General features: G+C 46.7%; 2 protein-coding genes across 3 annotated transcripts in view; one reads left to right on the top strand and one right to left on the bottom strand.

The window, feature by feature from the left end:
- Nucleotides 1-10,000, bottom strand: part of patl1 (PAT1 homolog 1, processing body mRNA decay factor) — an 84,656-nt gene that overhangs the window by 4 nt on the left and 74,652 nt on the right. Inside the window, exon 19 of the mRNA XM_083693074.1 lies at nucleotides 1-10. This exon is cut by the window's left edge and continues 4 nt beyond it. The gene's annotated coding sequence lies outside the window, so the exon portion shown is untranslated. The remainder of the gene's footprint in view (nucleotides 11-10,000) is intronic.
- Nucleotides 3,946-10,000, top strand: part of LOC310820852 (glutamate receptor 2-like) — a gene marked incomplete at both ends in the record, with an annotated part of 19,254 nt that continues 13,199 nt past the window's right edge. The window contains 2 exons of one of the 2 annotated variants that reach the window (XM_083692673.1): nucleotides 3,946-4,015; nucleotides 4,492-4,632. In XM_083692673.1, coding sequence (XP_083548799.1) covers nucleotides 3,946-4,015; nucleotides 4,492-4,632 — 211 coding nt within the window. The remainder of the gene's footprint in view (nucleotides 4,016-4,491; nucleotides 4,633-10,000) is intronic. The other variant, XM_083692674.1, reaches the window with a different exon arrangement.

Here is a 10,000-nt window from a genome sequence, read left to right as displayed (position 1 = left end):
GGGGGGTTTCAAATCTATTTTTGAACATTTCTATGTTTTTTTTTCCCACTGCTTTGGAAGTGAGTCGAGGGCTGTGGAGATGACTGACAAGGAAATACAGATTGTATGCGTTTCAATTTCAGGTGCCAAGGAGGTGACTATTTTTCAAAGCACTGCAAATGCAGACATATAGCCTGCCATAATAACAATTCACATACAAATATATTGTACAGACTGTTTTAAGGGATATATTCTGTATGACTGGGTGAATTTATAGATTTTGAGGATGTATCTGAAGATGTATGTGTGGGGTGGAGGGGGTGGGAGGGGTGGGGTGGGGTGGGGGGGGGGTTGTATCATTTCCATATCAAGCTATATGATATTTATCCCCATGCAAGGATGCTTTATATAACGCCAAATAAAGACGCTATATATATAATATAAGCCATATACCGATGCTATATATATGATATTACTCCATATGCTACATGCTATCCATGTAGCTATCCATCCATGTGAAGATGCAATGTGATATACTGGATCTAAGATGCCATATAAGTTGTAACAGTATCAGGAAGACAACTGCCTGCTTCTGTAAGAGACCCAATAAATAGCCTGATGTCATTGGAGCTGTCCTCCTCCTATTTATTCTGTCTGTCCGTCTGTCTGTCTGTCTGTCTGTCTGTCTGTCTCTTTCTGTTTGTCAGTCTGTCTGCCTCTGTCTGTCTGTCTGTCTTCCTGTCTCTATTTGTTTCTGTCGGTCTGCCATCCTCTTCTCTCTGTTTGTCTGTGTCAGACTTGGGTTAAAATTGTATTGGTTTTCTTCAACATGCTTTAGCTGAGATTGATTGAGCTTGCCTGGCACAAAGGAACCAATGGAGTAGTTGAAAAAGCGTAACCCCACCCCCCCACCCATCTCGCAGTTCAAGTAGACTCAACCAAACCCTGAAGACATTTGAAAGAAAATGGACGACTGGTATTTGAATCCAAGGATTCCAGGTCTGGTGTGTCTGTAGGTCTGTCAGTTCACTGTGTCTGTGATTCCGTCATCCTCTCACTTGGTCTATCTCCATCTTCTCTCTGGCAGGGTGGGCTTTATTACAGGGAGAGCAGCCACTAGGTCCTCATGTTTGAAAGCACTTCTGTCCTCTCTAGCATGTTCAAACCCTGGCAACCCTCTTAAAGGATGGCTGAGCTGTACTGTGCGAATCAGTGTGAATCATCCGTGTGTTTGTTTGTTTTGTTTATGATGTATTTCATCCTATAATCAGGTGTTATCATCCAAGAGTCCATAAAGACAAAAACACAGCATGTGAGCTGGATTGAAACATCGTTGTGTGAAGTGATGCTGTCTCACCTCAGGCAACACTGCGATGACAGACACAAGTGTGAAACACACTCGGGGTTGAGTCACCGGGTCATAATGTCGGTGTGAAAACGTCTTTATCCGGGTACCTGGGTTCTGGGCAGTACCAGGCCTCTGTGTTTCAGCATACAGGTGGCAGATGCTAAATGAACCACTATATTTGGATTACGGTTGGATTGTGTTTGAGTTACGGTTGACAAACGTCATAATGTGAAGAAAAATGAGGGTGGGAATGGTGAGGCTGCTTGTGTGTGCTTCATTATTGCACTCTGGTGCCCCCTAGTAGTGAAAGACAGGGAGAACACTCAAATCTATGTTCATAAAGTTGCAGTACTTGTCGTGTAAATACAATGTCTGGCACGTGAAAAAAAAAATGTTGTTACCATTGGTAACTAAAAAGAGCTTGTATGATTTATGATGCTGGCACTGGGACCACAACAATCTGCTCCCCCACACACTGCAGTATGAGGGGGCGTTAAGAAGGGATGGAGAGACGGAGAGAGAGATGAAGAGGCGGGCTAACAGTGACAGAGAGAGAGAGAGAGAGGAGAGGGGTGAGAGAGAGAGAGAGAGAGAGAGAGAGTGGGTGTGTGTGTATGTCTGTGTGCGTGTGCGCATGTGTGCGCGCGTGTGTGTGATGAAGACAGACGGAGAGGCGGACTGGCAAAGAGCAATAGAGGCGGAAGAGACGGATAGAAAGCGAGGGAGAGATTGACAGATAGAGAGAGGGACAGGAGATGGATTCGAATTCAACAGTATTTGCATCTTTCAAAGTAACAAAGAACTCACATGAGACACATGACACAAGACACTCACCTCAGTGTCGTACATGTTTAAAAAAAAAACTCCCCCTCAATGTCACCAACACGGCTCGCCTCCCACATTCTCCCTCCCTATCTGTCTGTCACTCTGCTCTCCCTCTGTTTAATCCACCTCTCCCCCCCCCCCCCCGCCCTCTCTCTCTCTCTCTCTCTCTCACTCTCTCCGCCCCCCCTGTGCTGCAGTATGTGGGAGCATCTTCTACGTGTTCAACTCGCAACCTCACCGACCAAACATAGGGCATAGATCCCACACCCAGCATAAAACTCGAAGACTAAGACTCTACAACTCTCCCCTCCCCCAAATAGTCCACAAATACCATTGTTGGCCAAACATAGTTTCTCCCATTACTTCAGAAAATAGTGGTCTACTCGGTCCCCCCCCCCCCCCCCAATGACAACAACCCCAGTACGAAGCTGCTTCGTCTCTGGTCTCTATACCCACAGATGGTTCCTATCCGGCCATCCGCCTTCTGTTCCGCTGGTGTGGGCCAATAGTGACTGACGCCCCCCGGGAAATTCATCCAATGTGACTGCTGATGCCGTGCGGAGTCTCCTCCGCTGAGGTAGAGCGGCTCCTCCCACCCTTCAAGCCTCCTTTCACTTGATATCTGCTTTTCCAGAGCCTTTTTTAAAAACACGCTGACTCTTTGCCAGACTCAACAGTGGAACGCAGAGAGGAGCCCCATGAGGCTGGCAGGAGACGCTGTACCTGGTGCTGAACGTAGAGAACGAGGAGAGAGAGGGGGAGAGAGAGAGAGAGAGAGGGGGGGAGAGAGAGAGAGAGAGAGAGGGGGAGAGCGGGATAAAGATGGACCAAAAAAACTGAGAGTTGAACAGAGAGAGAGACAAGAAAGAGGGGGAGAGAGAGAGAGGGGGCAGAGAGAGAGACAGAGAGAGGGGGCGGGGAGAAAAAAAATGAGAGACAGATAGAGGGGGAGAGAGAGAGGAGGCGGAGAGAGAGAGAGAGAGAGACAGAAAGAGGGGGAGAGAGAGAAGGGAAGAGACAAGCAGGTATGGAGAGGGGGAAGAGAGAGACAGGGAGAAAAACGAACAGAGGAGGGGATTGTGTGTGTGTTGATGAATCTGTTAGGGAGGCTTGACAGTAAATTGTATACTCAGTTTGAGTCTGTCTCTCTCGCATTCCCTCTTGGGGTGAACGCAGTGAAACTGGTAGAAGAGGAAGGAAGCGAAATGAGGCGGAAGGTCTGTTCCACTACATTTGTCAGGCACGCCATGTTGTTGTGTACCAACATGTTACAATGCATTATTAAAGAAGCCATAACATGTGGGTCATTGTGGAGTGTGTGTATGATGCATTCTACATGCATGTAACATGTATGTGGACCATTCCACTGAACAGGCCTGAATAAACCAATAACAAGCAGCCGTCCCCCCACGTCCCCCCGTCCCCCCGTCCTGCGCACGCGTGAGAGGGCTGTTCGGGAGCTCGGCTCCGCTCGTGTCTTTTCGTCCTCATCGGTATTCCTTCGCTGTCCGCGCGCGGTTGGTGCTGAAACGGGTCCAGCAGTGCTCGCGCTTCAGAGAGAGAGAGAGAGAGAGAGAGAGAGAGAGAGGGAGGGAGAGAGAGATACATCCGCAGAGCTCGAGCCATCCTCCCACGGCTGGACCGGAACACAAGCCACGGGCAAGTGACCCCCCGCGGATTCCCTCTACCCCGGTCCTTGGCCGCTATGAGGACCGTCTGAGGAGCTCCCGGTATTCGGTGGATGTCCTTATTCGGTGGATGTCGTCACATCGCGTTTGGAAATGCTAAAGACGATGAATCTGCTGTTTCTTCTGGCTGTCTTATGGCGGGAGGCTTTCTGCGGTTCTCCCAGTGTGCAGATAGGTATGTAGGCTATTCCTCTGTTCCGCTTCCAGTACGCGTGTTGGATGCGTGTTGCTCTGCGTTATTATCGAATGCACATAAATGACAGAATGTGGGTGGGAGACGAGGCCCTTTGATGTGTGGAAAGCTGTCGAATGTTCGCATAAGACACCACACTGACACGAACCCCCCCTCGCCCAATGCGGGTTCTCATAGATGGCTATTTAAATATGGATGGGGGGGGGGGGGGCTGTATTTATATATTTATGGTTTTGACGGAGAAAAACATTAATTGCGCTCCTGAACATCAAACACCCTCTGCGTGGCCCTTGTGTGTGTAGACATGATATCCGTGTGACGCGCGTTGGATGGTTGATATCAATTTATGCCACATTTGAATTCATAAATAGTCCTTCTCCCTTTTCATATTGATGTCTGAACCCCTCTCCCTCCCCCTCTCTCCCTTTTTCTGTCTCTCTTTCTCACTGGGTCTCCAGGGGGGTTGTTCCCTCGCGGGGCCGACCAGGAATACAGCGCGTTCCGGATCGGGATGGTCCAGTTCGGCACGGCGGAGTTCCGTCTCACGCCTCATATCGACAACCTGGAGGTGGCCAACAGCTTCGCCGTTACCAACTGCTGTGAGTAGAACGGGAGTCTTGAATCGTTTAATGAATCCGTTTAATTAACGGGAGGAGCAGAGTGGATGTGCGGTCGGAGAGGGGGGACACTGATTTGAGTATAGTTCGCCCCTGCGCGCAACCCACTGGGAGATGACTGCGTTAAATAGTGCAGGCTGGCGGGTGTTAATAGCGCAGCGCGTTCCGCCTCGGTGACATCAGAGTCTCTGTATCTGAATAAGATGAGAAAACGGCACTGCGTGCACTTTTTTTTATTTTTTATACATGCTTTTCCTTTTTGAACGGTGCATGAAACCCCTTTAGCATGAACAAATGTGGATGGGCGCTGGGCTTTATTCCATCCTTCCCTACCAGCCCAAGCGTTGTAAGAGCGGGAGTTACTCATCCGTCGCAGCAGACGGCTGAGAAGCACTTTAAATGTATGTAGGTATTGTAAAATCACTTCTTTGGTACTGGGATGGGCCTACTGTGATTATTGATGCTTTGTAGGCCTGTGTAGGACTGTGGTGGTGGTGTGGTAAGCAAACGGTGAATGTGCCGTTGGCCTTAATGTGGCCGTTGCTACAGTGTTGTGACGTGGATTCTCAATGAAAAGATGGAGAGTTTCTAGCGCATTTTTGCTGTGATTTATTCCCCAGTTTTGGAATGAAAATTCCAGTGGCAAGTGATGTTACCGCGTTGACTGTTGGTAGCCAATGGTCGCTGTGAAGAATTGGGATAAAACACTGAAGAATAGAGAAAGGATTGGGCGGGTTAAGAATAAAGACATACATGCATTTCCCAGTACAATCTCAGACGGTTATGGACGTGATAAAGCGTTATATATCTGACTCCCAAAAGATATGTTATGATGAATAATGATTGATAATGATTTGCTCATTCCTGTGTGACAGACGCTCAATCATATCAGATCCTAGATTCCATTGTTGCTGGCCTTGTCCTTAAATACCATCCCAACAATAGGACATCAGTGACATGGATGGGAGAGGCCTGTTGGCCTATACTCTAAACTTTACAATAGCAAAGGAATTGACAACAGGCACAATATCCTCAGGACGTCTACCAGGCATGCTCATTCAACTGTAAATAGGTGTTTTCCGGGCTGAGAGAGAAGGCGGGCATTGATCACCATTCACAATGGAAGATCAGACGATCACTCTCTTTGTATCAGCCACATTTAAAAACATTCAAATCACATGGCTGGCGCCACCAAATCCGTCTACACCTGTCCGTGGCGCTGAACGATCCTGTAGCTGTCCAGTGCTGAACGTTATTTTACCTTTTGCTTTGGACAAAGTCGCCACACGTGTAACATCTCTCTGTGTACCTGTGTACGGCATCAACAAGTTTAAGATCTGTTGGTGTGTGTGTGTGTGTGTGTGTGTGTGTGTGTGTGTCTATTTGTTTACTGGTGACCACAGACCTGTCTCAGCTTCACTCCTGACCCTCCCATATATATATATATATATATATATATATATATATATATACACACATACATACCCTCCTCTCATACACTCTCCTTTCCTCTTGTCCTTCTACTTGTCCTCCTTCCTTTCCCTCTTTCCCTCTCCTCTCGTAATCTCCTCTTCCTTCTCTTCTGGCGTACAGTATATACAGCATAGAAACTGTACATGGTTTCGTATTGACCGTAGATCCTCTATCCCGGTCCTGGAGAGCCGCAGTGTTCAGCCACAGGGTTTCGTTCCAGAACCAGCAGTGACGCATCCCCAGTTCAGCTTATCAAGGTTTTGAAGATGAGTTGCGATAGCACCGGGCTAGGATAAAGGCCTGAACACAGCGCGGCTCTCCAGGAGTAGGACTGCTCTGGTACATGGTGTGTCATATACACCCAAATCAGTGTTAAATGGTGTGGTCTATAGACCTAGAGCTCTGGTACATGGTGTGTCATATACACCCAAATCAGTGTTAAATGGTGTGGTCTATAGACCTAGAGCTCTGGGAAATGGTGTGGTGTGTGGTTGGTATATATAGCTCTCATACATGGTTTAGTATATACCTATAGCTCTGGGACATAATTTAGTATATAACTATAGCACTGGGACATGGTTTAGTATATACCTATAGCACTGGGACATGGTTTAGTATATACCTGTAGCACTGGGACATGGTTTAGTATATACCTGTAGCACTGGGACATGGTTTTGTGGTTTAGTATAGACCTTCAGCACTGGTACGTGGTGTGGTGTAGAACACAGTGCAGCTCTCCAGGACTAGGACTGAGAGTTACTGGTATAGACCATGGACCATGGTGTGGTATATACAGTATATATACCCGTAGCAATGGTACATGGTGTGGTTTATATATTTATAGCTCTGGTGCATGGTGTGGTATATAGTATTAGGGTTTAGTATTGACCACAAGTGATTGTGTTTGATAACTAGCAGTGTTGGTTATGTTGTGATTTATACTGCAATCTTGGCAATCATTTATACTGCAAGCTTACCCTATGAGCATTCTATTTGGCATCGTCAGCAAACAGTAAACTGTTTTGGTGAGTTGACTGAATAAACTTCAGCCAGCTCACCAAAACTCTCTCTGTCCTCCAAAAACTCCACTGGCTACTCATCAAGCACAGACTTGAATAGACTTCACACTCCTCCTCACTACCTACAAAGGCCTCTATGAGCCAGAGCCAGGCTGAATACCTGGGGGGACAGAGCCTTCTGTTTCGCGGCTCTCCGCCTCTGGAATGTTCTCCTCAGGGAGCTCAGGGATGCTCCCACTCTCTCCTCTTTCAAACGCTCCCTGAAGACGGACCCGCCTTTTTAAAATAGCTTTTCATGTTTGATCTAGCTTCTTTTTATTATTAAATTATTACTTGTGTTATTCGAACGATGACTGGTGGTTTCGTTTTTTAAGGTGTGCCTTAACTTGACGTGGGTACGCAGTTAGCTTCGTGTTTTAGACAGCAAGAACATTTCTTTCTAGTATCAAGCAAACTGTACACAAACCTCACATCTTTGGAGGTTGTTCCTAAGGCTTAACGCTCACAGACACAATACAACATGATGTGCACTTCAGTAGTCTGACACCATGTACATGATGTGTAAAGTGATGTGCTGATTCTTGTGTATCTTCTTCTGTCCATGTCAACTAAAATGCTTGATGAGTCAATAGAGTCAATAGACGAAACAAAGGTAATTCTCAACCAGGGGGTCCAGGGACCCCAGGGGGTCCTCAGACACTATTCTATTCTATTCAGACACTATTCTATGAACGACCAGCAGCAGAATTACACTGTATTATAGAGGCAAGCTACTGTGAGGATAGCATAATAGCATAGCATAGCAGGAACCCTAAAATCAAAAAAAAATTTAGCAGTTTCATATTTTGGATGTCAACAATAACAATTATATTAACTGTAGAGACAAAACAATTGAAAAAAGAACTTCAAGGGGTCCTCGGAAAAGGAGGAGGTTGAGAACCCCTGCGTTATGAGATGTGTACAAACTTTAACGGCAAGAAGTTGGAATAGTCCTCAAGTTTACTTGAAGGACGTTTTCTTGTTTTTCAGAGTGCTGAGCTACCGTCACTGACCCTGTTAGACAGTCTCGAGACAGTCTTAGACGATGCTAGTCAGACACTGCCTCAAGTTGCCAAATATGGATTTAAAACCTGTCCGGATTGATCAACAATGCGGCAAGTGAGTGAGAAAACAAAGTCAGTGTTGAAATAATGAACTTACTCACAGACACATACACACACACACACACACACACACATACACACACACACACACACACACACACACACACACACAGACACACACACACACACACACACAGACACACACACACACATACACACACACACACACACACACACACACACACACACACACACACACACACACCTTTTCATCACCTGCAGGATGTACCGTATTGATAAGAGGGAGTTTCCTTGTGTCCTTGGATGTGACAGTTCCACTGTCGCCTCGTTCAGGGAACGCCGGTGGTGGATAGAAATCGGAGGACGGGCTCATGTGTTTTGATATGTGTTTGATAGCCGCCCCTTCTTCCGTTCCATTTTTTCCGATGGGCTGTCTACCTCCGGCCTGCCTCCCCTGGCCTAGTTCTACTGTACGGTGCCGGGTCATAGACCCTGGAAGAGGCAGGGAAGGCTGTATGGTGGTGGTGTGTGTGTGTGAGGAGGGTTATACTCTGTGTATACGTGCATGTAGGGCAGCGCGAGGCTGCTGGCTCTGCTTGGCGGCCATATCTGCTGCAGTGGTGGAGCGAAGAAAAGGAGAAGGCCGATGGCACAGCTTTTAGAATGGCTGAGTGAGCGCCCATCCCCCCACACACACACACACGCACGCACGCACTCGCGCGCGCGCACACACGCTCTCCCACCAACTAGAGCCCGCTGTCTTCAGCAACACTGCTCCAAGCTTGCATCTCTCTTAGTCTCCATCCTCTCGCTCTCTCCTTTTTTCATTTTTTTTTTTTCATCTCTCCCACACTCCCTCCCTCCCTCCCTCCCTCCCTCCCTCTCTCCTCTTCTCTCTCTCCCCCTGATTCTCCCTGAGCCGCTTTATCGGTGCCAAGGAGCCTCCGATGAAGGAATATGGGACACAAAGAGAATATGGGACACACAGTAGAGCACATTACACACACACACACACACACACACACGCATACACACACACACACACACACACACACACACACACACACACACACACACACACACACACTTGTGCCAGTGTGTTGCGCAGAGGAGTGGGAGGCTGAAGCAGCTCAAGTGTTTCTCATGGATCATTCCTCTTTTCTCCTGTTGAAACAGTCTCAGTATGAGCTAGATATTCCCCTATCAGTGCTATTAGTCATAATGGTGTTGTTAGTCATAATGGTGTTGTTAGTCATAATTGTGTTGATAGTCATATTGATGTTGATCGTCATAGTGATGTTGATAGTCATATTGGTGTTGATAGTCATAGTGGTGTTGATAGTCATGTTGGTGTTGATAGTCATAATGGTGTTGATAGTCATGTTGGTGTTGATAGTCATAATGGTGTTGTTAGTCATAATGGTGTTGATAGTCATGTTGGTGTTGATAGTCATGTTGGTGTTGATAGTCATGTTGGTGTTGCTAGTCATAATGGTGTTGTTAGTCATATTGGTGTTGATAGTCATGTTAGTGTTGTTAGTCATAATGGTGTTGTTAGTCATAATGGTGTTGATAGTCGAATTGGTGTTGTTAGTCATAATGGTGTTGTTAGTCATATTGGTGTTGATAGTCATAGTGGTGTTGATAGTCATATTGGTGTTGATAGTCATGTTAGTGTTGAGAGTCATAATGGTGTTGATAGTTATAGTGGTGCCAATAGCCATATTTGTTTCC

Source organism: Argentina silus, assembly GCF_951799395.1.
Source record: "Argentina silus genome assembly, chromosome: 21".
NCBI classification, from domain to species: domain Eukaryota; kingdom Metazoa; phylum Chordata; class Actinopteri; order Argentiniformes; family Argentinidae; genus Argentina; species Argentina silus.
This window is presented reverse-complemented; position numbering and strand designations above follow the sequence as displayed.